A 27,584-nucleotide genomic window follows, 5' to 3' on the forward strand; every position below is an offset into this window, starting at 1 on the left:
TTTATATGTTGCTGCTAAGATTTCTTATACCACAAGATATCAAGATAGATAGAAGGGCAGAAACTGAGAGCTTGTGACCTGCAAAGCTTCTGTCACACAAATCCAGGGTCATTTAATCAGCCTTGTGTCTCTTTCTGCATTTGCACTGGGAGCTCCACCCAAAATCATGCATGTTATCCTTCTTATATCTACAGGCCATCACCTCTTATGTTTCAACCATAAGCAACCATGGACTTTGATTTCTGGATTTCCAGGAAATTTGAGATTAATAGGGGAAATAAAGCCTTTTTACAAGGTCACTGATATAGAGAGAACTAACTTGAGCAAAGTCATATTTCTTCCTCTAAAAATTCTGTGGGAAATCTCAGCTGCCAACAGGCTCCTTATCTTTCTGATTCCTGAAGTAGGTGAACAGCCCCACCCCAAGGAAGAGCAGACCCAGAACAAAGCCCCCGATTCCACTCATCATCTTGCTGTGAGCAGATTCAGACCATGCCCCTGAGAAAAGAAGCTAGTTTTAGTGATTCTTTTAATCTCAAATCCAACTTCGCTCATTGAGTCTCTATGATTGAGAGCTTTGAGAATGGGAGAAGAAGGCTGCCCTGGAAGAACTAAAGTTGACAACTTATGGAAAAGAGATTGAAAATCACACTGAGCTACAAGGTTCAAATATTAAACTCAGTTAAATATAACATCCCTGATATAAAGCCACATGACTTAAACGTCTGTTGGATGAAAAGCCAAGGACTCAACGACGTTAAGTATTTTCTCTAGGGTGACAAAGCTAATAAAAGGCAAAGCTGAGATTGGACTCTGCTCATGTCTGGAAGGCCCCTACATTGTAGAGGGCCTTCTTCACACATGCCCTCTTCTCATATCACAATGACTCAGAGCAACAGCATCAGAAGCACAAGCCCAAGAGAGGGGACTGACACCCAGGGCCAAAGCGTTGACCATAACCTGAGATATCATGGAGGCTCAAACAGGGATACCTCTTTTCTGCTTGTCAGGCATACCAGGGGGTATAGGTACTTATAGATATCATAGGATATCCATAAATTATCGGAGGATTTTTGTCACAGGATACCACAAGCTACCCTAATAACCTACGCTGAAGGAGAGGAGAAAATGAAAATAAGGTGTGGAGAGAGAAATCTGATACTCATAGGTAAGCAAATCCTCTATTTGGTGGGTGATGAATTTGTGAAGTCAGAAAGCTTCTCACTCTATTCTACTGTGATAGGGCTTGTCCGGCTGGGGTGCTCCACTTGGCAGGTGCAGACCTCTCCACTCTGAGGGACTGTTTCAAGTATCACCATGGTCTGGAAGGTCCAGTCTCCATTAGGGATCAGGCCTGTGGAGACCACCCCAGCCTCCTCTTCCTGACCATTCTGAAACCACTTGACTTCAGCATGGCCTGGATAGAAACCATTCACAGAGCAGACCAGGAGGTTGTGGTGCTGCAAGGGCTGGGTCTTTGCAGGATACACAGTCACTGTAGGCTCGACTAGGAGAGAAAAGGTAGAGGGAATAAGTAAGGTAGGTAGGGTAAGTCTCCTCGGTTGGCTGCCTTTCTGCATCCAGTCTCCCTGTCCCAGACTGCAGTTCTAGGCAGGCCTCCACAGGAGTTTGTGCCAAGAGCCTTGACTTTAAACCTTACCACATGGGCCCATTACATTTGAGAAATATTGAGGAAATTTATGGGTTTTTTTTTCCCGTAGTGTAAAATAGTTATTTATTGTTGAAGTGTTCACAAATTTTTGCAAGGCATATAGTGTATTTTTTTTTGGAACTTTTATTGAGATACAATTGACATACAATACACTGCATATATTTAAAGTGTACAATTTGATTTTTTTTCTCATTAGTAATGTATACATGACAATCCCAATCTCCCAATTCATTCCCTCCCACCACCCCCCCCCCCCACTTTCCCCACTTTCCCCACTTGGTGTCCATATGTTTGTTCTCTACATCTGTATAGTGTATTAATTAAAAGTATTATTTCTGAAGCCAGGCCGATTGTATTCAAATCCAGGCTCTGCCTCTTACTGATCAATCCTGGGCAAATATTCACATTCCTCTTTGCCTAGCTTTCTCACCTATAAAGGGGGGTTATAATAATAATATTAACTTAACTCTAAGGGTTATGTGAGGATTAATGCATCTAAAATATATAAAGCAATAACTGGAATTTAGCCTTCAATATGTGTTAGCTATTTATAATCATGTTTATTTGGAAAGAAAACATGATTCAAAGCAGTGTGGATAAGTTGGGGAACAGCAGTGAGGTAGGTGTGGAGATAGAGAATGAAATCCTGGGAAAGCTCTCTCCAGGCACTCACATCACAGAACACCTCAGAAAAGATTGTACCATGGGAAGAAGGAAAGACACAGGCTTTTAGAAGGAAAGACACAACTCTTACTTTGTAAATTGAATCCCAAGAAAAGCACGAGTCCTTTAAGAGAAAGAAACATGGAAAGAAGGTCATTAATCTTTAAAACGTCTTACAATTACATTCAGCTGATCAATCCCTCTCTTTTGCAAAGCAAGTATCTCTATTATTGGAATTGCTATCATTTTACAGTTGTCTCTCTTTTTAAGCTGACATTTGAGCTCAAGGCAGGGTCTGGGACTCATTAACATGTGTGCTTAGTGCCTGAGACAATCCCTGACACTACCAGCCTCAACAAATACAATTTTTTAAAAAGAAGAAGAAGAAAAGGGAAAACATGTTTACAATATCATAAAATGATAGGTTTAAGATTGATGATAAATCATTGCTAACAGTTTTGCAGTATTTTTCATTAAATAAAAATATTTACATTTCCAACATGGAAAATGATTAACTAAATCAAAATATAAACCACAACCTAGAGAAAATGCTAAACCAAATATTAGCAAAGTGTTATTTTTACTGCATAAAGAACCCGTAAAATCACTCAGAAAAACACCAGGACCCCAGAGATAACAGACAATAAATAATTCTTAGAGCAGTAATGACAATTTTAGCCAATAAATATGTGGAAAAGTCCAAGAACCTTAGAGATTAAAAAAATATAAGTTAAAAACATATAAATTTTCAACTGAGTATTTGGCAATATTGAAAAAAGAAGATCTAACAAAGGGGAAGGTGGGATAAATCATTACACTATAGAAAGAGATAATAATAATACTCAAATACTATTAGCATTATAAAAATAGTAACACCAGTATAAGTAACAAAAGCCGGTTTCATGGAGCTGGAGGAATCAGGCTCCTTGATCTCAGACTATACTAATGCTACAGTAATCAAAACAGTATGGCACTGGCACAAAAACAGAAATATAGATTAATAACACTAACCCTAACCCTAACCCTAACCCTAACAGGAACAGGGTAGAAAGCTCAGAGATAAACCCACATACCTATGGTCACCTAATCTATGACAAAGGAGGCAAGAATATACAATGGAGAAAAGACCATCTCTTCAATAAGTGGTATTGGGAAAACTGGACAGCTACATGTAGAAGAATGAAATTAGAACACTCCCTAACATCATACAAAAAAATAAACTCAAAATGGATTAAAGACCTAAATGTAAGACCGGATACTATAAAACTCTTAGAGAAAAACATAGGCAGAATACTCTCTGACATAAGTAGCAACAAGATCTTTTTTGACCCCCTTCTGACAGTAATGAAAATAAAAACAAAAATAAACAAATGGCACCTAATTAAACTTAAAAGCTTTTGCAAAGCAAAGGAAACCATAAACAAAATGAAAAGACAACCCACAGAATGGGAGAAAATATTTGCAAATGAAGCAACTGACAAGGGATTAATCTCCAAAATATACAAACTGCTCGTGCAGCTCAATATCAAAAAAAAAAACAACCCAATGAAAAAATGGGCAGAAGATCTAAATAGATTCTCCAAAGAATACACACAAGTGGCCAAAAAGCACTTGAAAAGAGGCTCAACATCACCAATAAGAGACATGCAAATCTAAATTACAACGAGGTATCACCTCACACAGGTCAGAATGGCCATCATCAAAAAATCTACAAATAGGGCTTCCCTGGTAGCACAGTGGTTAAGAACCTGCCTGCCAATGCAGTGGACACAGGTTCAGTCCCTGGTCCAGGAAGATCCCACATGCTACAGAGCAACTAAGCCCATGCACCACAACTACAGAGCCTGCGCTCTAGAGCCCGCAAGCCACAACTAATGAGCCCATGTGCCACAACTACTGAAACCCATGAGCCTAGAGCCCATGCTCCACAACAAGAGAAGCCACCGAAATAAGAAGCCCACGCACTACAACAAAGAGTAGCCCCTGCTCTCCACAACTACAGAAAGCCCACGTGCAGCAATGAAGACCCAACACAGTTAATAAATAAAAATAAATAAATAAATAAATAAATAAATAAATTTATAAAAAAATCTACAAATAATAAATGCTGGAGAGGGTATGGAGAAAAGGGAACCCTCCTACACTGTTGGTGGGAATGTAAATTGGTACAGCCACTATGGAAAACAATTTGGAGTTTCCTTAAAAAACTAAAAATAGAGCTACCATATGATCCAGCAATCCCACTACTGGGCATGTATCCAGAGAAAACCATAATTCAAAAAGGCGCATGTACCCCAATGTTCACTGCAGCACTATGTACAATAGCTAAGACATGGAAGCAACCTGTGTCCATCAATAGATGAATGGATAAAGAAGATATGGTACATATATACAATGGAATATTAGCCGTAAAAAAGAATGAAATAATGCCATTTGCAGCAATATGGATGGACCTAGAGATTGTCATACTCAGTGAAGTAAGACAGAGAAGGACAAATATCATAAGACATCACTCATATGTGGAATCTAAAAGGATGGTACAAATGAACTTATTTGCAAAACAGAAATGTTGTCACAGATGTAGACTTGTGGTTACCAGGGGGAAAGAGGCAGCGGAGGGATAAATTGGGAGATTGGGACTGACATATACACACTGCTGTACACAAAATAGATAATTGATGAGAACCTACTGTACAGCACAGTGAACTCTGCTCAGTGCTCTGTAGTGACCTATATGGAAAAGGACTCTAGGAAGGAGTGGATGTATGTTTATGTGTAGCTGATTCACTTTGCTGTACAGCAGAAACTAACACAACTTTGTAAATCAACTATACTCAAAAAAAATTAATTAAAAAAATAAAGAACCTGACAGATCCACCCTCCAAAAAAAACCCAAAAAGCTGGTTTCACAAATATTTCAACTGTGTAAAAAATATATACATATATACACTAAGAAAAAAGAAAAGAAAAGAAAAGAAATTTCGACCTCAAAGAAGCCTTAGAAAAATCAGAGGTGCCTCAGAGGTTACAGCCCACCTCAAAAATTATCCTGATACTTTCATTTTCAATTAATTGATTGTGCACAGACACCAGCACACTTATTTCAGGGGTTTCAGAAGTAACTCTTCTCACATGCTCCCGATCCTTTTACATTCCTCACCTCTCCTCCCCTAAACCTTCCCCTCAACCACAGACACGCTGAAGTCCCCTCCCGCATCTCTAACCACCCACTCCAGTCAGGGATTCCTCCCCTCCCCTCCCCCACCTCACCTCGGTCACAGAGACCACCAGGGATGCCTGGAGCCTCCTTCCTGCACCCCTTCCCCCCACACCTCCCCTCTCTCCTGGTCCTCTCAGACCCCAGGGCACTGCCTCCACTACACACAATCTCTCTGTCACACCTCGCCTCACCATGCACCCCTCACACACTCTCCCCTCACAGTCACTCACTGACAAATTCGCACACTGTCTCCTCCACAACAGGCTCTCACAGGAACCCTCTTAACTTGTACTCACTCACGTTCTGCACACTCACCTCAGATTGAGTCAAGTATATCTGTCTCTGTCTCTGTCTCTGTCTCTGTCTCTCTCTCAAAGACACATACACACTCTGCCCCCTGTGCTCCTCCCCAGCCCCCCACCCCCGCGCTCACCTTGCAGCTGCCCCACGAAGCTTCAATAATCCTGTGGTTGTGTCTGCAGAACTTCTCCACCGTGGCCCGCATCTGCTCCAGGAAGTCCTTCTGCTGGTTCCCTTACTCCGCGAAGGTCCTCCCCAGCTCGATCACTGCCTGGAACACCCCCCCCACCCCCGATTCATTGTTGAAACGCACTAACTCCTCCTGGTTATAGATGAGTTTGGCCAGGTACCGAACCTTCTCCGTCCCGTTGGAGAAATGACACTGGAACTTAACCTGCACCATGAAAAGTGCTGTGGGGATAGGAACTATTTTGGTCACTCGGGTGGGCTCCCAGGAAGAAACTGACGCCGAGGCCCACCAGTGAGGGCCGCCCAGGCGTAGGAGGGGGCACTAGGACCCCTCATTGGCTCTGCAGGCACCCCCCCCCACCCTGACACACACAACTACCCGCACCCACAGGTTCATCTTTCATCTGCTGGCAGTGAAGGGAGATCATGCAGGACAGAGGAGACCCCTCTGATCCAGAGTCATTCACTATTCATTTGGCTTCCGTATTTGGCTGGAGACCTCCAAGCCTGAGATAGACCAGGATTTGCCCCATTGAGACTTCCCCCTAAAAGCCTCCACCAGAAAGACATTCCCTGCTCGCTCCTCTCATCATCCACCCAGCTGTCCCTTAAGTATCTGTGTATGGCCTGTGCCACCTCCCCCCACCCCCCCATCCCCCTGCAGTGAATCTAAAGAAGTGAAAACAGACCATCTCTCACCCAGGGAGCTTAAAATTAAGTGACAGTGATGTACTAAACCCAACCACACAAGAATGTATACAAGAGTGCGGGCAGCGGAGCGCGGACGGCAGGCCCCGGCCCGGCGGCCTGGAGGCCGCGAGAGGTGGGGACCCGGCCGCCTTCCCGCGGCGCGGGAGCGGAGGCGAAGAGGCGGACGTCCGCGAACCCCGCCAGGCCGCCGAGAAGGTGGGGGAGGCTCCGCGCGCCGCCAGCCCCCCGGCCTCCGCCGCCCTGCTGGCCCTGCCGCCGCCGCCGCCTCGGGCTCCCGCTGCGGGCTCGGCGGCCCCGGCGGGGGAGGGAGGGCGGCGGGAGCCGCCGGACATGGCGGGAGGGCACTGCGGCAGCTTCGCCGCGGCGGCGGCGGCCGGCAGCGGCGAGATTGTGCCGCTGAACGTGGGGGGGACCAGGTTTAGTACCTCAAGACAAACACTCATGTGGATTCCAGATTCTTTTTTTTCCAGTTTGCTGAGTGGAAGAATTTCAACACTTCCAGATGAAACTGGTGCTATATTTATTGACAGAGATCCAGCAGCATTTGCACCCATTTTAAATTTTCTTCAGACAAAAGAACTAGACTTAAGGGGCGTGAGTATTAATGTTCTTCGGCATGAAGCAGAATTTTATGGAATCACTCCGTTAGTAAGAAGGCTTCTCTTATGTGAAGAATTGGAGCGTTCATCTTGTGGCAGTGTCCTTTTTCATGGTTACTTGCCTCCACCAGGTATTCCTAGTCGTAAAATAAACAACACTACTAGATCCTCTGCTGATTCTAGAAATGGACTAAATTTTACAGAAGGTGAAGCTCGAGGAAATGGTACCCAGCCTGTTCTCTCTGGAACTGGAGAAGAGACGGTTAGGCTAGGAATTCCTGTGGATCCACGAAAGGTGCTAATAGTAGCTGGCCATCACAACTGGATTGTAGCTGCATATGCCCATTTTGCTGTGTGTTACAGAATCAAAGAATCTTCAGGATGGCAACAAGTGTTTACAAGCCCCTATTTGGATTGGACTATTGAACGAGTAGCTTTAAATGCAAAAGTGGTTGGAGGTCCACATGGAGACAAAGATAAAATGGTTGCTGTTGCGTCAGAGAGCAGCATCATATTATGGAGTGTCCAAGATGGAGGAAGTGGAAGTGAAATTGGAGTGTTCAGCCTTGGTGTACCTGTAGATGCTCTCTTCTTTATCGGTAACCAGTTGGTGGCCACGAGTCATACAGGGAAAGTGGGAGTGTGGAATGCTGTCACCCAGCACTGGCAGGTTCAAGACGTTGTTCCTATAACTAGTTATGACACTGCTGGGTCGTTCCTTCTACTGGGTTGTAACAATGGATCAATATATTACATAGATATGCAGAAGTTCCCTTTGCGAATGAAGGATAATGATCTTCTTGTAACTGAACTTTATCATGATCCTTCAAATGATGCTATTACTGCTCTGAGTGTTTACCTCACACCCAAAACAAGTGTCAGTGGTAACTGGATTGAGATTGCCTATGGTACGAGCTCTGGAGCAGTACGAGTAATTGTACAGCACCCAGAGACTGTTGGGTCAGGCCCTCAGCTTTTTCAGACCTTCACAGTTCACCGAAGTCCCGTCACAAAAATCATGCTGTCAGAGAAGCATCTTGTATCAGTCTGTGCAGATAATAATCATGTCCGGACATGGACGGTAACACGATTCAGAGGAATGATCTCTACTCAGCCGGGTTCTACTCCTCTAGCATGGTTCAAGATACTGTCTCTGGAGGAGACAGAAAGCCATGGAAGCTATTCCTCAGGAAATGACATAGGGCCTTTTGGAGAGCGAGATGATCAGCAGGTCTTCATCCAGAAAGTTGTACCCATCACTAACAAACTGTTTGTAAGACTTTCATCTACTGGGAAAAGAATCTGTGAGATCCAAGCTGTTGACTGTACTACAATATCCTCATTTACAGTGAGAGAATGTGAGGGCTCCAGTAGGATGGGCTCAAGGCCAAGGCGCTACTTGTTCACAGGCCACACAAACGGCAGCATTCAGATGTGGGATCTGACCACTGCCATGGACATGGTTAACAAAAGTGAGGATAAGGATGTAGGTGGTCCGACTGAAGAAGAGCTACTCAAATTACTGGATCAGTGTGATCTGAGCACATCTCGCTCTGCTACTCCTAATATCAGTCCAACAACTTCTGTCGTTCAGCATAGCCGTCTTCGCAAATCAAATTCTAGTCTTCAGCTCCAGCACCATGAAACCATCCATGAAGCAGCTACTTACGGTTCCATGAGGCCTTACAGAGAAAGTCCTTTGTTAGCAAGAGCAAGGAGGACTGAGAGCTTTCACAGTTACAGGGACTTCCAGACTGTGAACTTGAACAGAAACATAGAAAGAGCTGTCCCTGAAAATGGTAACTTGGGTCCAATACAAGCTGAAGTAAAGCGCGCAACAGGGGAATGTAATCTATCTGAGAGAAAGTCTCCTGGAACAGAAGTTAAAAGTTTGAGAGAATCAGATAGTGGAGTGGAGGTGCATAAAATAGCTGAAGGTTTTCTAGAATCCAAGAAAAGGTCATCAGAAGATGAAAATGAAAATAAAGTGGAGTTATGGAAGAAAGGAGGATTTGAAGGAGGAGGATTCCTTGGAAGAAAGAAAGTCCCCCACCTGGCATCATCACCAAGTACCTCTGATGGAGGAACTGACTCACCTGGTACTGCGTCCCCATCTCCTACGAAGACTACTCCTTCTCCTCGGCACAAAAAGAGTGATTCTTCAGGTCAGGAGTACAGCTTGTGAAAACTCAGCAAAGTGAGTAGTTGTTTCATTAATTTAGATGGGAGTTAAACTTTACTGGATTTCATTACATTAGCTTTTACACCAAAAATTTTACAAATTAAGATTGGACTTCATTTAGTATCTTTTTGACAGAATTATGTGGGGTAAGGAGATAACCATATCTCTTTCTGATCTTTTGGAAAATTTTTTTAGCTTTACAGGCACATTTAATAGATCATTTGTAAAACAGGAGTCCATTTCAATGTTTATCTACTCTATGGATTTTGGAAGCATAGTACCATGTCTTAGTGTAAGATGGTGCCGTTATAGATGAGCATCTCCTTAGGAGTATAGGAACCAACAGACTGCATTCCTGATGTTGATTATGCCTGAGATTTGTCTTGCAATGTTATCTTAAGTGAATCACATAATTCTCTTTGGAACTTAATCTCCCAATGCTTATTGTGATTGCAAAGTGGTTTACCAGGTATTTAATGAGGTGCTATGTTTGTGAAAAAATATGTAATTCAAAAACACTATTGAATACCAGATTACTCTGTGTAGTCCTTTAGGATAATTTTAATTATGATCATTTTCTGATTCTCATGAAATCTTAGCAAGCATCACCAGTATTAAATGTTGAAAGTCAATTTAAACTTTCTTTAAAGTTGGAGCAATTGTCTGTGTTTGAACAGATGAAATAAAAATAAAGACAGCTTTGAGTGACCAGAAAGGAAAACTGACCCAGTTGTTAGTCTGCCTCCTTTTAGGAGTCACCGTATTTTTTTCCTGTTTTAATGAAGATAATTAAGTTGGAATGTGGCCATTTTGTTAAGCTTAAGAGACTGCAGTTCTGAATTTTTGGTTAAAGGTTTTGGCTGCTGTAGAAATTTATTTTAAATATATTTTGAATTATAAGAACAAAATAATTTTTGTATTTTTTCTCCATTTGATTGGAATGATTTCCAAGTTTCTGCAAATGAGGTAATTGTAAATTTAAAGCATTAAGCATTTATTGGTGAATAATGTATATATTCCCCTTCTGAGAAATATAAGTGGATCAAGTCAAAATAAATTCTTTAAAGTTTACTATTAAAAAAAAAAAAAGAATGTATACAAGAGTGAAAAATTTCAAAACAATTCTATAACCGAATTATAGGATGACCTAAATTACATTAGGGTGCCAGAGAACTAACCTCTAAAGAGAGACATTTAAGGTGTGACATGAAAGGTTAAAGTGATATGAACCTTACGAAAAGTGGGTGTGTTTATATGTTTGTGTGGAAAGGGAAGAAAATTTCAGATAAAATAATATAATTTGGAAAAATTTTAAAGAATTGATTAATTTCTTCCAGATACTACAAGAAAACAGTTCAACTGAAGCACAGAGAATGAGAGGAAGGAGAGTGAAGATGAGAATGGAGGAATCACGTGGAATCTGGTATTAACCTGTGGGTGTCAAGATCTTGACTTATACTAAATGATATGGGAAACTACTGAAGAGTTTTAAGGAGATTAAAACTATGATTACAATACAGGTCCATAATCCCTTTTCTGCATTTCCAAATCCAGAAAGTTCAGAAGATCAGAAATTTAAAAAATTTGGCAAAAAACACATTTGGTATATCTGACCTGAGAAGGTAAGGGGTCTGATGTGTCTCACTGTCTTATCATCACATGTGCTTCTATAGTTTTAGTATTTATAAACATACATACATACATGTATGTATATATATACATATATACATCATATATGTGTATGGTTTTGACATTTTTGTCTTTATGTTTAATTGAACTGTGAAAATGTCCAAAAGAATTAAGCAATAACCCTATGATTGGTACTTCCCTGGCGGTCCAGTGGTTAAGACTCCACACTTCCACTGCAGATGACAAGAGTTCAGTCCCTGGTCACAGAACTATGATCCCACAAGCCATGGGGCATGGCCAAAAATAAAAAATTTAAAAAAAAATAAACAGAATGACCCTGTAATTAAAGAGAGGTGAATAAATGGAAACATCTGACAATTCAATCGTACAGAATATACAATTACTACAGAAGTTTGAGGCATTTTACTGAAAAATATTTGTGCAGTCTTATGACTGCACTACCTATGCCTTACAAAGCTAAGCTGTTGAAAGTTAACCAATGCTGATGACCCAGAACTCATGAAATATTGACAAATACTGAACAAGGTAAAAAAAATTAAAATGGAGCCCTTGAACTTGCATTGATTGAATGAGTCCAAGAAACTGGTGAATTTATGCAACTGTCTAGGTTTTTGTTAATTAAACATGTTAAAATAAACAACAAGGAACTGAATTGGAAGGTGAGTGCATGTATAACGTGCGAGTCCAGATGTTTTAGAAGTTACCCAGGGCGATCCAATGTTTTTAGCCTCCACACTGTTGACATTTTGGCCCGGGTAATTATTTGTTGTGGGTGTGCTGTTATGTACATTTTAGGCTGTCTACTTGTATCCCTGATTTCTACCGACTAAATATCGGAAGAAACCCCCAGTTGTGACAACAAAAAATGGCTCCAGATATTGCCAAATGCTCCTGGGGCAAAGGTAGCAGGGTGGGAGCGGGGTGAATTGTCTCTGGGTGAGAACTACTGGTGTAAACCAGCTGGAAAATCTGTGGTGAAAAAGCCACTATTAGTGGTGGAATGTTGAGGATTACATTTAAAAATCTGCCAATATTATACCTGTTAAAAACATTGATCCTGCTCATGTTTTCTTAGAAATCTGGTCCCAATGCAAAGCCATTTTTCCAGCAAATGTGTTCCTGAGTTTGTTCAGGACCAAGGCATACTGATTTCTTTGCCTTGTCAACCAGTCACTGTCACATTAATTTGTTCTTCACATCATCGTCCTTCTTGATTTCCATGCCACTGGGCCGCTTATATTTAGTAGTAAATTTCAGCCATTGCAATTTCATTTCAGTTCAATGGTCCAAACTAACTCATTTTCTAACTTTCAGTCCCCTACTCCCAGTAATACTAATAGGCATCAAATTACCAGCGTTGGCCAGAATGAGATCTCTTATTTCCATCATCAAGTCCTCTCAGAAGGGGAGAAACTAAGAAAAAGACTACATTCTCATTTAGACAGTTTACAAAAAAAAAAAGGAGACCTTCACAAAGCTCCCTTTGACATTTAAGTATGATTTTAGGGAGGAGAGGACCCTAGATCAGATCGGCTCTATCTTACTATTTACAAATTCTCTGAATACCTTCTTAACAGATGAAAAAGTTGAAAAATAAAATGTGTGAGGTTGCTGTTCACTGTAACTTGTATGTATCAAGCTACATGGTTATGGTTGGTGCTGTTAGTCCACACTCAAGTTCTGTGGCTATGAGCTATTTAGCAAATAAAAATACAGGATGCCCAGTTAAATTAAGACTTCAGATAAAGTATTTGTTGTTTATCTGAAATTCATTTGAAAATAAGCTTTTTTACTTTGGGTCAGCTTTTAACTTCCAAGAATCATTTTTCTTTCTCTCTAAAATGGAGTTAATAGTAGCATATTCCTCACAGGGTTGTTACAAGTATGAAAGTAAATAATGACTTATAGTACTAATCACATAATAAGTGATAAATATACCATCATTTTAATTTTTATAACCCCTATGAATATAAAGTCAAAAGAGCTTTCTATTCCTTACATTCTTAAACCAAATAATATCTTCATCTTGATTTTGGCAATTGTATGCTATTAATTTTATCACTAAATCCTGTTTTGAACACATAAGAGCAGAAACATTGGTTTCTTTAGAATCATGGAATGGATATAATATTCATGAATCTAACCAAAAGAAGTATACTGACATAGAGGAGAGGACCTTGGATATACTCAGATTTAGACTGCCGTCTGGCTTGTAGCACTAACTGTGTGACACTGGAAGTTACTTAAACCCTTGACGTTTTAGATTACATAACTATGTAAGTTAAAAATGCTCCAGCTGTGACAGAATAGCTGTGGGAATTACCTATTGAAATCATAGGTCTGGTACATAGTAACTGCAACCTGTTACGATGCTCCACGCTAGCAGGGAATAGATTTATTTCGTTCACCACTCCATTCTCATCACTTAGGGCAATGACAGGTGATTTTAGTTCACTAATAAACATTGACTGAGTGAGTTAGTGCCTTTGTGCACAACTAGTGACCTCTGCAAAGGAGGGCACACTAGTGCCTCCTGACAATTGGCTGCACACCTCTGATTCTCAAGGCCTCCCAGCTTCTCTTCAGTCTCTTTTATTCTTATACTCTGTGATTATCTAACTCTCCAATCCTTTCCTGAGGCCCGCCGCCCAAAGAGTCATCTGCAGTCCATCTTCACTTTTTCAGCTCCCATTCTCTCTTCAAAGGGTCCATCCAGTTTCTATCCTGGATGTTTGACTGAATCTGCAAGTGTCAAGTCCACCAAACCCAGTGATCCTTTCTCTGTCATGTTCTCACTTCATCCATCTCTTAGTGGCACTCACCACAACTGCCACAACCTCTTTCTTGGAGAAAAATCTACTCTCCTTGCTTTTATTCATTGCATTCTCTTGGTTTTCCTGAAAACCTCTGCCACCTCTTCTTAGTCCCCTTTGCTGACTCATTGACCCTTGGCCCTTTGAGCTTGGGCCTGGCCTTCTTCCTTTCTTCTACACGCTATCTCTATCCTTATGTAAACTCTTCTACTTTTCTTTGCTTTAACACAGTGCATGTGTCAGTAAGACTAGTATATATACCTTCAGCTCTGAACTCCAGCCTTGCATATTCAACTGAACTCTTGACAACTCCAAATGATTGTCAAAAAATTATCTCAAATTTAAACAAAATATTTTATTTCTAACCACCCACTTCTAACCATTTCCTCCTGCGTTTTTTTTTATCTCAAGAAAAAGCACCACTGTCTACATAGTTATTCTAGACAAAATTCTTAGAAATAAGGTTGATTGTCTACTATCTTCCCCCGCACATTTTATTAATGAGTCATTCAAAAATCTCAAATCTGTTCACTTTATCTTTCCCACCATCTTCGTCACTACCACACTAACAGGAGCCACAAGTGTGTCTTCCCTGGAGAATTTTGCTACCATGCTCCTAAATGGTGTCCCTGACCCCAGCTGTGAACCTCTGCAACCCAATCTCCACATAGCAGATGGAATAATTTTTACAAAGAAATATAAATTAACTCTCCTTGTAACCTCAGTGGCTTTACACATCTCTTTAAGTAAAGTTTAAATTTCTGCCCATGGCCATCAGGGCCTTCTACAATTTGGCTCGTGACTTCCTCTCGAAAGTCATGTTACTCTCCCGCTTGCTCACTTACACTCCAGCCACTTTAGCCTACTTTCTGTCACTTAAACATAGCAAATATCTTCCTGTACTTGAGCCTTTCCCCTGTTCCCACTCCCTGGATTCTTCTCATCATGCTTGCAACTTTTTTAGGAGAACTCCCTTGGCACTTGAACTGAAGTTGGGTGAGTTCAGTTCTCTCTGTCCTATCACCCTGTGTGTGTGTGTATATATATATATATTTAATCGGAGGACTTATTGCCCTCTGAAATTTTCCTCTTTGTTAACGTCATTAGGTAAATTCCATGAGAGTAGGGACTTCTACCTTACTCAAATTGAATTCTCTGAGCCTAGAACAGAACCCAGTGCTTAATAGTTGCTCTAAAAAATAGTTGTGGTCTAGATGAATAAACCAGGCTCTGGGACTTCATTATTTTGGGGATTCTGTAAGTCAAGAAGGGGTTCCAGCTCTAGCACTCTTTTATTCTGATAACATATTACATCCCTTTGCTGCCTGTGAAAAATTCAGACAAACTTTCTCCTTCTTCTTCCACTAGTTTGAAAAAATATCACAGGTAAGGAAAAGTTGATTTTAATAAACCAAAAAAATGTTATTGTGTTTAATCTGTTCTGGCCGATCTCTTACTGCTGAGGTCTTTGGGGATTTTCAGTGATGATGATGACATATCTGGGGAAAGAATAGGAAGGAACAAGAATTAGAGATTACCAGGCATGGCTAATTAAGGAAAACAGAGGGCAAGCTGAATGAATTTAGGAAATTTGGGACCATCTCAGTAGACCAATGATTTCCCTTGATTTGTTTATTGGCTTTCAGACATATAAGATATGACAATTCACACTCTCTCTCTGTAACCCTGCTCAGGGTATATAGTTTAAACCATATGAAACTGCTGATATGTTCTATTTGTGACCTACAAAAACATAATTTTATATAATTTATTATATACTAAATGAATCCTTTCTCATGTGCTCTGGCCAGAGAATGGGGAGATATAGCAGAAACTAATCATATAGAAAGATTCAAAATAGATTCAAAGCAATCACTAACCTGTGCCAGCTTTTCAGAAGATGCCTTAAGTTCTTTAAAGCACCAAAGGACACCCATATATGCCTCTTAATTACAGAGTCATTCAAGGTACAAGGATCTCTGCTTCAGCTCCAGGATGCTTTCCATAGGAGAAAGAGAGAAGACTAACCCCAAATTCAGTCAGAGAACTTCCAGTACAGGGATACAGGCTTTATAAACATTGGGGTTCCAGGGAAAAGGAGATAGTGGAAGACCTGTTAATACATCCTCATATTATACTGAGAGGCACCAACAACACAGATCTTGTTGAGGACATAATACAGGATTTTCTAGAAGAAATCTTTTTAATTCCTTTTGGCCCCACATAAATTTTTCAGAGAAACCTTCCATTTTTCTGGAATAACTCAACACAATAAAGGGAGCTGATTGATGGGGAATTATTTTTTTTAACCCTTTCACTATCCTGAGGTATTGGAATAAAAGGCTGGAGAGGTTTTCTTGGAGGAGGGTTGAGAAGTAAAGACTTTTATATAGGGAGGCATTTTACACTGTTCTTACAGAGAGGGCAAGCATCCAGGCTCCTTTGTTGTGTAAAAAATCAATGGGGATCCATATGACAAAGATAGGTGGTCACTGAAGAATATGTCACAGTTTTTAAGGGACTAGTCTGAATACAGTGACAAAGCTAGCTCCCTTCCTTCCCCCACCCCACGGTAGCTCACCATCCAACGTGTGCACTTACATTGGGTCTCCTTGGCCCAAGCCAGGGGAGGGCTCAGCACCATCAGTATCACTGTCAGAGCTGCCATCCAGGAGCCTCTGGGGAACCCCAGACACATCATGCAGGGGGACAGGAAAGGACAGGGTGTGAGGGGGGGCAGGCAAGTCTCACTCAGTGAAGACTTGAACCCTCCTCCATCCACATCCCCAGTGATACCAACCAAGGGCACATTTCTTTGTTCCTGGATTGGGTGATCTCAGTGTTGGAAAACCAATCAGCATCAGCGATGGGAAGCATCATCAGTTGCTGACCAGAGATTCAATATGAAGGTCTTCTTCTGAAACTTAAGAATTTCCTCCACTAAAAGGACTGTTTTAATTTAGTGCTTTAGAGGTTTGATCCAGTTACATATGAAACATTGTAATTGGGCCCCTATTGTGAGCCAGCTCCATGCCAGTCAGTTGAAGTATACACAAGTTTGAGCTTTTTAGGATTATTTCTCTCCATTTGGAGAAAAAGCTATTTTGACAAATGTATGTGTGAGTGTGTTTAGAAGTTGCGGTGGTGGATAGAAAATGATTGCAAGTTAGGAGACCTTTAACCTGATCTTATTGCACCATAACTTAGCTTTGTAGACTCGGGAAAATTACTTAACCTCGACAGTTGAAATGAAGGCACCAGGATCTTTCAGGTATTTCAATACTGAAAAATACTGTGATTCTGTGGACTCCTCAAGGAACAGCATCCCCTGGTAACTGATGATGTGACAGAATCATAGCTGTTGATTGGAGAGTAGTTTGTACCCTGTGACAACGTGAGAGGTCTCAATAAACTAAAGAAAACTTAAAGTTAGTCAATAATTTATTGTGAGTGAAAAGGTTTTTTCAGATATGTCTCCTGATGCTGTCACTGACTTTAGTGGCATCTCCCGAAAACACCAAGAGAAAGGGGCTTAGATGAGACAATTTGTGTGGAATGGAGGGTCTTGAAGGTACCCTTGTAGAGCACTTAATCTAACACTGTGGGAAGGCCAACTGTCCAAGTCAAAATACGCAGGGGGCCGAGAGATGGATAAAGGACTGAAAGTCAGTCTTTGGCACAACTGACCTTTGCTTTAGAATAATTAATATTTTGTGTGAAAATGCGTTCAATCTTTTACTCCCAGTTCTCATTATGATTTCCTCATTTTATTGGGAATATGTCCCCTTAATATAGCTCCTTCTCTTGCTTTATCCTAAGGAAAGATATAAGAAGACATTGCTATTAAATTTGTTATGGAGTGTTCAAGAAAGAACACTATGAAAGGAGGCAAGACTGTACATTGGAGAAAAGACAATCTCTTCAATAAGTGGTGCTAGAAAAACTGGGCAGCTACATGTAAAAGAATGAAATTAGAACATTCTCTAACACCATATACAGAAATAAACTCAAAATGGATTAAGACCCAAATGTAAGACTGGAAACATGTATCAGTCCTAGAAGAAAATATAGGCAGAACACTCTTTGACATAAATTGTAGCAGTATTTTTTGGATCCGTCTCCTAAAGCAAAGGAAATAAAAGTAAAAATAAACAAATTGGACCTAATTTAATATAAAAGCTTTTGCATAGTAAAGGAAACCATTAACAAAAATGAAAAGACTGAACAGGAGAAAATATTTGCAGATAACATAGCTGACAAGGAATTAATATCCAAAAAATATTAAATGGCTCATACAACTCAATATCTAACAAAACAAAATAACAGCAACAAAAAAGAAAACCCAAACAACCCAATTTAAAAATGGACACAAAATCTGAATAGACATTTTTCCAAACAGATGGCCAGCAGGCACTTGAAAAGATGGTCAACATCACACTGATCATTAGAAATGCAAATTAAGACCACAATGAGATATCACCCCACACCTGTAGGAATGGCTATCATCAAAAAGAACACAAGTAACAAATGTTGAAGAGGATGTGGAGAAAAGGGAATACACTGTTGGTGGGAATGTAAGTTGGTGCAGCTACTGTGGAAACAGCATGGAGATTTCTCAAAAAACTAAAAATAGAACTACCATATAACCCAGTAACTCCAATCCTGGGTATATATTTAAAAAAGTAAAAGAAAAGAAAGAAAAGAAAATACTAAAGATTCATGTACCCCAATGTTCATAGCAGCATTATGTACAATTGCCAAGATATAGAGTCTAGTTAAGTGTCCATCAACAGGTGAATGGATAAAAAAGATGTGGTATATATATCCAATGGAATACTACTCAGCCATAAAAAATAATAAAATGTTTCCATTTGCAACAATATGGATGGACTTGGAGGGTTTTATGCTAACTGAAGTTAGGGAGAAAAAGACAAATACTGTGTGATATCTCTTATATGGAGAATCTAAAAAATTAAACAAACTAATAAATATAACAAAAAAGAAACAGACTCACAGATATAGAGAACAAACTGGTGGTTACCAGTGGGGTGAGGGAAATGTGGAGGGGCAAAATAGAGGAAGGGAGTTAAGAAGTACAAACTATTATATATAAAATAAATAAGCTACAAAGATATATTGTACAACAGAGGGAATAGAGCCAATATTTTATAACAACTACAAATTGAGTATAACCTTTAAAAATTATGAATCACTATTGTACACCTGTAACATGTAATATTGTACATCAACTGTACTTCAATTTAACAAAAAAATAGAAAAACACCATGGAAAACCAATAAGTTACATCCTTTGCTGTAGTCATATAATTTTAAACAATATAATTCTACTTTTAGATTATTACACCTTATTTTAGTCTAAATGCAATATCTCAGATTCAGCATGAACTTTAAAGTAAAACTATCTATCTAAAGTTCTGCACTAGTTCACACTCCACCCCAGGTCTGATAAGCAAGCCTTCTTTATGTGCCTTAATATGTCCAGTGACAGAGTACTCTTCATGCTATAATTAAAATGACTAACATGTACTGAGCAATATTTGAGAATTTTCTTTTGCATATAGAATTCTACAACGGCATTTTATACATTTCTAAATTTTAATTCTCACATCATCTCAGTGATTTAAGTACCCTTTTCAAATCATGTGGATGAGGAGAATAAAATGATGGATGGAGGTGACATAACCTTTGCAAGGATACAAAGCTAGTAAATGGTACACTGCAGATGGAGCCGTTATAGGTGACTCCAAACCCCACAAACTCAGCTCAGCCATTACCTCATAGCACCTCACACGAATTTCTGAAGGAAATAGTGTCCCATAGATTGAAATGATGCTCAGCACTTTAATTCATGGATATATGTATCAATCAGACCATTCTTTTTAACAAATGGCAACATTTTCTGTGAACTGAGTAGAGCTCATGTGTAGCAATTCCAGTTTCTTCAAAAGATTCCCATCATCAGCATTGCTACTTTCCTCTGGAAATGACAAAAATTTGCATTTCTCTTACGTAATGACACCCAGAGCTCCCCACAAGTCTACTTCCGATTGATGATAAGAGGACACTCCAAATTCCTATATCTAATCTTGTTCTTAATTATTATTTAAGACTTATCAGTATAACGTACTGCGAGTATGAACATTTTGGAATAGAATACAAATAGTATTTCACTTACTTTGGAAAAATATAGTTCTAGTGGAAAGTTCAAAATTTCTTGGAGAGATTGAGTAAAAGTCATTTTTGAGCCTCAATTTGAGAAAAATCTACATCCCTAGACCACAGTGATAGTTCAATACTATCGGAAGTTGTACTATTGCAACCAGGAAAATATCACAATTAATTTGACAAAAAGAAGATCATAATTTACTCAGAATTAACTAGTCGTGACATGTAATAATCTGGGAAAGCCAAGCTAAGGTTCACCTTAGATTATAGGATAAGAGGAATGGCCAAGTAAAGTAACTCTGTATCAAGAAAATACTGAAACAGAGTTAAAGAGAACAGTATCCAAACTTGCTCATACAAATTTGCAATTTGCTAATTGAGTAATATACTTTTGAAAGGAATGAACCAAGTATGACTTAAATGCTGTATGTTGTATACATTTATGAATAACTAAAATGTGCTGCTCTAAGTAGTATATATCTCAAAATTTTCTGCAATGTTAATTCCATAGAAGGATAGTTCAGGTAAAACTATGTAGCAGCAGCCACCAAACCATCACTCCTACAGGTGATCTTGAGGCTGAACTTCTTCACTGAAAGCAGGAGGGTACCACAAACAGGAGCAGCCGAACACAATCAGCCTTCTGACTGTGCTTGCCACAGCGCCATGGGGTGCTCCGTGTTTGAACACTGAAGCTTCATCCTCTGAAGTGAGATACTGAAGACTTCCATTGGGTGCCCCCTCCACAGACCCTTTGCCTATTTGAAGGGGAAGGAGAAGCCTTGGGCTTCTCCTCAGGCTGCATCTCCTTCTCCAGGACCTCAGATTCCCATGACACTACTGGCTTCCGGAAGACTCCTTCATCCTGCAGAAGGTGCAACTCCCCCAGCCTCCTGAGGGGCCGGGCATAAGTGAGTGAGGACAAGGCCTCTGGAAGCAGCCAGCATTTTCCTTTCAGGAATGGCTGATGGATGCAGCCAGGGCATGAAGGGGACACCTCCCAGAGTCTCCAAGACCCCCAGGGGCGGTCTCCCATCAAGAGAGTGACAAAGGGGTCTGTGCCTGGAAGGTGGTGTTAGGGTGACTGATGGGCTCTCTTTTCCCCATCTGAGCTGCTGGGAGCACAAGGAGCCTTGCCCACCCGGCCCCAGGATTGGAAACTGGATCTTAACCCCCCGTGGGGGACCCAGGCTCCATCAGTCTGTTAAGACCATGGGGAAATGAAAGAATCAGGTCATGTTTCCTGCCTTTTCTGAGTAATCACAGAACACAGATAACTGGTGTTTTCGGTTTTTTCGCCCCTAACCCTCCTTGGACAGGACTCTGGGTTATAAAACTAGGAAAGACCACCTCCCAACGGCAGTGGCAGTGTGGGGTCAGGGTGGCTCAGCCACAGACTCAGAGACACTGATACCACAGGGAACGTAGGCTGCTGCCCCATCGGGCTGCGCTGAGTCACACAGAGCCCAGGATGCTCACGGGTCCTGCTCTTGCGTCTGGAGATGAGCGACCAGAGGCGGAGCCTGGGCGGAGTGTGTGCGCATGAGGAGGAGCTGCGAGGTCTCAGTAACCTCTCAGCCTCCACAGGTGGGATGTGACGGTCCTCATGAAAGGCCCTTGGATAAGTGTCGCAGCAGAGCAGCGGCCCCGTCTACAGCACACCTCACATTCCTTGGCGTTTTCCAGCTAGAAGGGGAGATACTACGGGTACCACGGACACTGACGTTGCGGAATTCTGGAACATGTCGTGCGTGTCCCACTAGACGCTTCGACCCGGACACGCACGGGGGACGCCCATGGAGGACCAGCCCGGCCTTGCAATAGTGGAAGAGCAGGCGGCGAGACCTGCCAAGGCGCCGCGTGAACCACAGGCTGTCAGAGCTGGAAGGGGCTGGAAGGTCATTTAAGTCCTTTCTACACAGAATGTGGACTGAGGAGCAGCGGCGGCAGCACTGTCCGGGAGCTGGTTAGAACTGCAGATCGACTGGATCCAAATCTGCATTTTAACAGGACCCTGGGTGGTTTGTAAGCACACAAAATTGGAGAAAACACAGCTTTCGGCAGCTGTCTCATTTTACAAGTCCTGGAAAGGAAGAATGCTTTTTTCTGCAGTCAAAGAAAATTAGCACCTGAGCCAGGCAGACCCCCAGGCTGCTTGTGCCTGGGTCAGAGCTGCTCTCATCCGCTGAGCGTTGTCCCAGGCAAGCTTGTGGGCAACTCAGAGAACAGTCCCTGATGTTATGCTGACACAGGGAAAGAAAGACATACAAAGACAGAGAGTTGCTGTGTAAATGGGTTTTTTGGGAGGCCTGAGGAACCATAGGGGTCTTTCTCGTGGCCTTAAAATGTGATCTAGTAAATTTTACTAGTGATTTATGTGAGGAACACGATCTTTACGGCTGGATAGATTCACACGCAGGAGCCCGCGGTTCCACTTCCAGGCCCACAAGACAGACAGTGCGCGGCTCCACATACACAAGGGACGTTTTCTCTGCACTGAAGGTAGCAGTCAGGAAGAGGGGTCCTTCTGCCTGTGCCCCACTGTGGTACTGTCCCCCCCAGGTGGATGGTGGGTGGTCAAAAGGCAGCAAATAGACCATCAGGAGCTGGAGCAAAGGCTCAAGGAGGCTGGGAATCAGTTACATCCAAGGAGAGAAACCCTGCCACTACCCTCAGCCATCCATAACACAAATATGAGGACCTGGGCAAGGGATAAGGGTTGGAAATGTTTTGTCCATTCGCAAAACTGGCCAAATCCTTCTTGGTCAGATATGATGTTCATCCGTCTTAACTGTGGAGGCTTCCTGAGCTCCCACTCCACTTACTAGGCCCCAGGGCCTCATAAGGAGGGCTCCCCGACCCTGAAGGTCAGGGAACGTTTCTGGCCTTCCTATCCTGAACTTGCCAGTCTGCCTCTCTCTGTCCTTGTGGTTGACGCTCTATGGCCATTCCTGCTTCTGACTGGACACCTGGCCTGCCCTGGTCCAGAGTACAGATGCCGGTTCCCCAGACAGCCCAGATCTACCCACTCCTCCTGGTTGAGACCCTAGTTGGGCCCAGAGCCCTGAGACCTCTACCCCCCACCTCTGTGCTCTGGAGTGAAGGTTCCCAACACATGATGTGATAGAGAAATGATAAGGAAAGGGCATACAACTCCACAATCACATTCTGTAGTTAAGAGTCTGACTCTGGTTTTCATGTTTGACTGTTGACAGCTTCAAATCCAACTTCCCCTCTTGGCACATTTAGGCAAGGTGATAGAAAAGTTCATGGGCTCCCTCTCTCAGCCACAATGCTCCCTCCCTAGGCCACAATGAGAAGCTCAAACCAAACAGACCCCACTCCAGCAAGAGAATCTTCATCTTGGCCCCACCCCTAAACATAATAAAACCTTGGGCTACACCCTCTCTTAGCTCAAGACACTTTCAGACCAGCTTGGGTGCCTGCCTTGTCTCTCCCAAGAACATCTCTGTATGTAGGTAATAAATCTTTTATTCTTTCTTGGTTAAAAAAAAAAAGTAAGAGAAGTGTCAGATAAGGGCTTCTTTCCTGAGAAAAAGGCAGTTAATTTGGTTTCTGGAAGAAAGTGGTTGTCAGTACAGAAATCCTAGTTTTTGCCCTTGATGCATGAGACCATAAGTTTGTTATGGAAAATAAACCACAGCCCCCTTGAGAACAGTCAAGTGACATCAGATGCACAGACGTTTGTTGAATAACAAGCAGGTTGAAATTTGTAGCATCACAGGATGTCTTGGGTCCTACCAATTCTCACAGGATGAGACTCACATATAGGAAACCTGAAGGGTCGCAGTACATCTGGGGAAAATGGACTCTTGGTTATCAGCAAGCCACAGTTAGCATAGGATGTCTCTCTCCTTTCCATCAAGTGTCAGGATATTCTCCGTAGTTTTCAGAAGCTACCACCACTAATCTGGAACCTAAAGTGAGAAACATGTCAGTGGTCCTTTTACCTAAGAAGAAAATATTAATGATAAGAAATGGATGAATAGGTCCAATTTCATCTTACCATGAAATACACATATCCTCAACATGTGGCATTTAAAGGCTATGTTAGCCCTCAGCAGGCTTGACAGAACCCTTTTCAGTGAGATCTCAGGGAGGCCCTTTTTTGCAGATGAAGCCAGTCTTTACACCATGGCACTAGGTCAGTGGACAGGGCTTCTTCAACTTCCCAATGCCAATCTTTGATTTCAGTTACCTGCATTTTATAATACTAACCAGGCCACCTTTTTAAGACCTTTTTTTAAGAGCGTCTGCCATTGAGTAGTCACAGGGAGACAACTAGAATTCGCATAGGTGTTTCCATTAATATTGTTTATAGAAAAGAGTATTAGTTTTCTTTCCCTTTGCTCTGAATCTTTTGTTAACTGTGCTGTTGCAAAGTATCCACCTCTTTATCTGCTACAAATACTGGCCAGATTATTTTTCAAAATTCTACTTAGATTTTACACTAGCACTTGCCCAATGGTTCCAGGTGAGTCTGGAATGTTGTCTATTTCATTCGAAATAAATAATAATATCTTTTAGCAGTTCCTTTACTAATAGTCCATCCTATAAATAAATGTTTCTACCCTCAAAAAGTAAACTTACCAGTAATTATTCTCCCCAAGTGGGAAGAGTTCCTCCCTTTGTCTTGACATCTCTTCCTACACAGTGTGCCTGTCAAACAAATCAATTCTTTCAATATTGTAGGGCAGTTTTGAGAATGTTGGAGCATACAGCCCCCACTAATAATTGCTAGCATCCATAATTTGGTCATATGTTTATTCCACAGGTTATACAAGCAAGGTTAAGTGTGTAAAAATTGGAGTTATTAAACATCTGTCTAGAGATGCTAAAGATGATTTGTGTGAAAAAGACACCCTGCCAGACTCTATAGTTCAGAATTTGGGACCTGACCTTAAAGGAAAACCTTTCAAAGGAGTCTAGCCAGTTGTTGAAACAAGAACAAAGAGGTCAGTTAATAAAAAAACTCATCTAAACCATAGTTATATTATTAACCAGAGGAAAAAATGCTTTCTAATAACTACAGGAGAAGATAACATGACTATTAAAAACATTTAGCTTCTCCAAAAGTGAGGAATACTCAGCTTTCCTAACCAAGAAGTGTTGGAAATTGTGACTGTACACATTTGCACAAAGATAAAATCAGGAAACCTGGACAATTCAGCCTTATCTCATGGGGCACAAATTGATATGATTGTCCTCTCTTTATTGGATGAAACTCAAGGTGTGAAATTTCTAACAAGGTAGAAACTCAGAAACTTTCCAGTCTTGCAGTCTGATACAATCTCCAAAGAGTTCGATGAAAATGTTCTTTTAATGCTAAACTTCAAATATCTCGGTGCTCCTCAAACTTTTGGTGGAGAGGCATTGAGTTCCACTAGAAAGGAGATTGCTGTCATTGAGTCCATAATGTGCCTTCCGGTGGTTTCTGCATGGATTCAACAGAGAGTAAACGTCAGCCTGCCATACACCTTGATCAGAAAGATGAAAAATATTCTTGATAAGTGTATTACACATTACCCCTAACTGTTTCTGAATGTTATCTCCAAACCCCAAAACTATGACCTCTAAGATTGACAGTAGGATAGTAATGAAAGGTTCTGTATCCTTCTTTTATATAAGTCCTTCAAGAAGCATCCCCAAATCTCAGCTCCTCTGGAAAGTCTGAAGTTGAGAGTTGATTTTTTAGCGTCACCTTCAATTCATTTCAAAACTCAAACATGGAGCTTTGAAGATCATATATTTTGATACTGTTTATGTTATAAAACTACCCAGAGGTAACTGGGTCACAATCTTCTGATCTTTTTACAATGGTACATGTAGTCAACATGAAAAGAAACAGACAGGGGCTTCCTAGGTGGTGCAGTGGTTAAAAATCCGCCTGCCAATGCAGGGGACATGGGTTCGATCCCTGCTCCAGGAAGATCCCACATGCCGCGGAGCAACTAAGCCCGTGCGCTAGAACTATTTAGCCTGTGCTTTAGAGCCTGTGAGCCACAACTACTGAGCCCATGTGCTGCAACTACTGAAGCCCACACACCTAGAGCCCGTGCTCCACAACAAGAGAAACCACAGCAATGAGGAGCTCGTGCACCACAGCGAAGAGTAGCCCCCACTCACTGCAACTAGAGAAAGCCCGCGCACAGTAAAAAAAAAGACCAAACACAGCCAATAAAATAAATAAATAAATTTATAAAAAAAAAAAGAAAAGAAACAGACATCAAACTCCCAGGCCGTTTTGTTATCATGAATCATTACAGCACCATTCTCCAAACAGGGGCCATGAGCCTTCCCAGTGGCATGGAAAGCCTCCTATATAGATATCCTACAGCTGTATACAGTAGCTGTTTGAAAGACGGTGCAGCCCTCCACTGTGGTAACCATGGTAGTCACCACCTGGTAATAGGTCAAATGTTCCTCTAGAAAAAAAATTGAACCAATGCCATCGCCAGCCAGAATCTAACTAATATATGTTGAAGAATATTTCCTGAACATTGATGATGCTTACCTCTTCTAAAAATACCTTACAGAACTGGTGAAACACCAGTTCACATATTTGAAGTTTAAAATATCAGAAGCAACATAAATAAAAAGGAAAACACCTAGATATACTCTAGTAAAACCAGAGAATAACTAAGACAGAGCATATCTTAAAAGCAGTCAGAGAAAATACAGATTATCTTCAAAGAGAGAAAATTAGACTAAGTGCTGGTTTTTGGCAGCAAAATTAGAAACCAGGAATAGTACAGTGATATTTTTATTGAGCCCAGTGAGAATAATTACCCATCTAGAATTTTATACTCAGTAATTATATTTCAAGAATGAGGAAAACAGTTTCAGCAAAACAGAAGTCAAGATTAGTTACCACCAAAGATTTAATGTAGAAAATTTGAAAGATGTATTTCAGGCAGAAGAAAAGTAACCCCAGATAGAAAGTCTTGGATGAAATAAGAAATGAAGAATGAAGAGAACAGTAAATACGTGGGTTGTTCTAAAATATATCAACTTATAAAGCAATATTAATATTATCCTGTGGAGTTAAAACTTAAATAGCCAAAACAATAATATATAAATTGAGAAAGAGTATAAGCTGTTATACAAGATCCTTGTATTCCTCAGGAGTTGGGTAAAAATATTGATTCATGTTAGACTAAAGTTTGTATGTTGTCATTTTTAGAGTCATCACCTAACAATAATAATAATGACAGTGTAGAACTCCCAAACATCCAGAAGGGAAAAAAAAAGGGATGATAAGTATATAAATCACTCAACTATATTACTTCCTGTCTGATTCTACCTTCTGTGGACCACTCCCTTAGTGCTAGACATTATCAGCCAAAAAATTCAAATAATTTAAACCAATCTGAATACCA

At 41.0% G+C, this 27,584-nt stretch overlaps 1 protein-coding gene and 1 pseudogene across 1 annotated transcript; one reads left to right on the forward strand and one right to left on the reverse strand.

Moving 5' to 3' along the window:
- Window positions 1–205: 205 nt before the first annotated feature.
- LOC130831911 (DLA class II histocompatibility antigen, DR-1 beta chain-like) lies at window positions 206–16,700 on the reverse strand (annotated as a pseudogene).
- Window positions 6,980–10,595, forward strand: LOC130831910 (BTB/POZ domain-containing protein KCTD3-like). Its single transcript, XM_057700376.1, has one exon. The coding sequence runs from the start codon at window positions 7,086–7,088 to the stop codon at window positions 9,537–9,539; it is 2,454 nt and encodes an 817-aa protein (XP_057556359.1). The 5' UTR covers window positions 6,980–7,085; the 3' UTR covers window positions 9,540–10,595.
- Window positions 16,701–27,584: the final 10,884 nt, after the last annotated feature.

Source organism: Hippopotamus amphibius, chromosome 11, assembly GCF_030028045.1.
Source record: "Hippopotamus amphibius kiboko isolate mHipAmp2 chromosome 11, mHipAmp2.hap2, whole genome shotgun sequence".
In the NCBI taxonomy this organism is placed as follows: Eukaryota; Metazoa; Chordata; class Mammalia; order Artiodactyla; family Hippopotamidae; genus Hippopotamus; species Hippopotamus amphibius.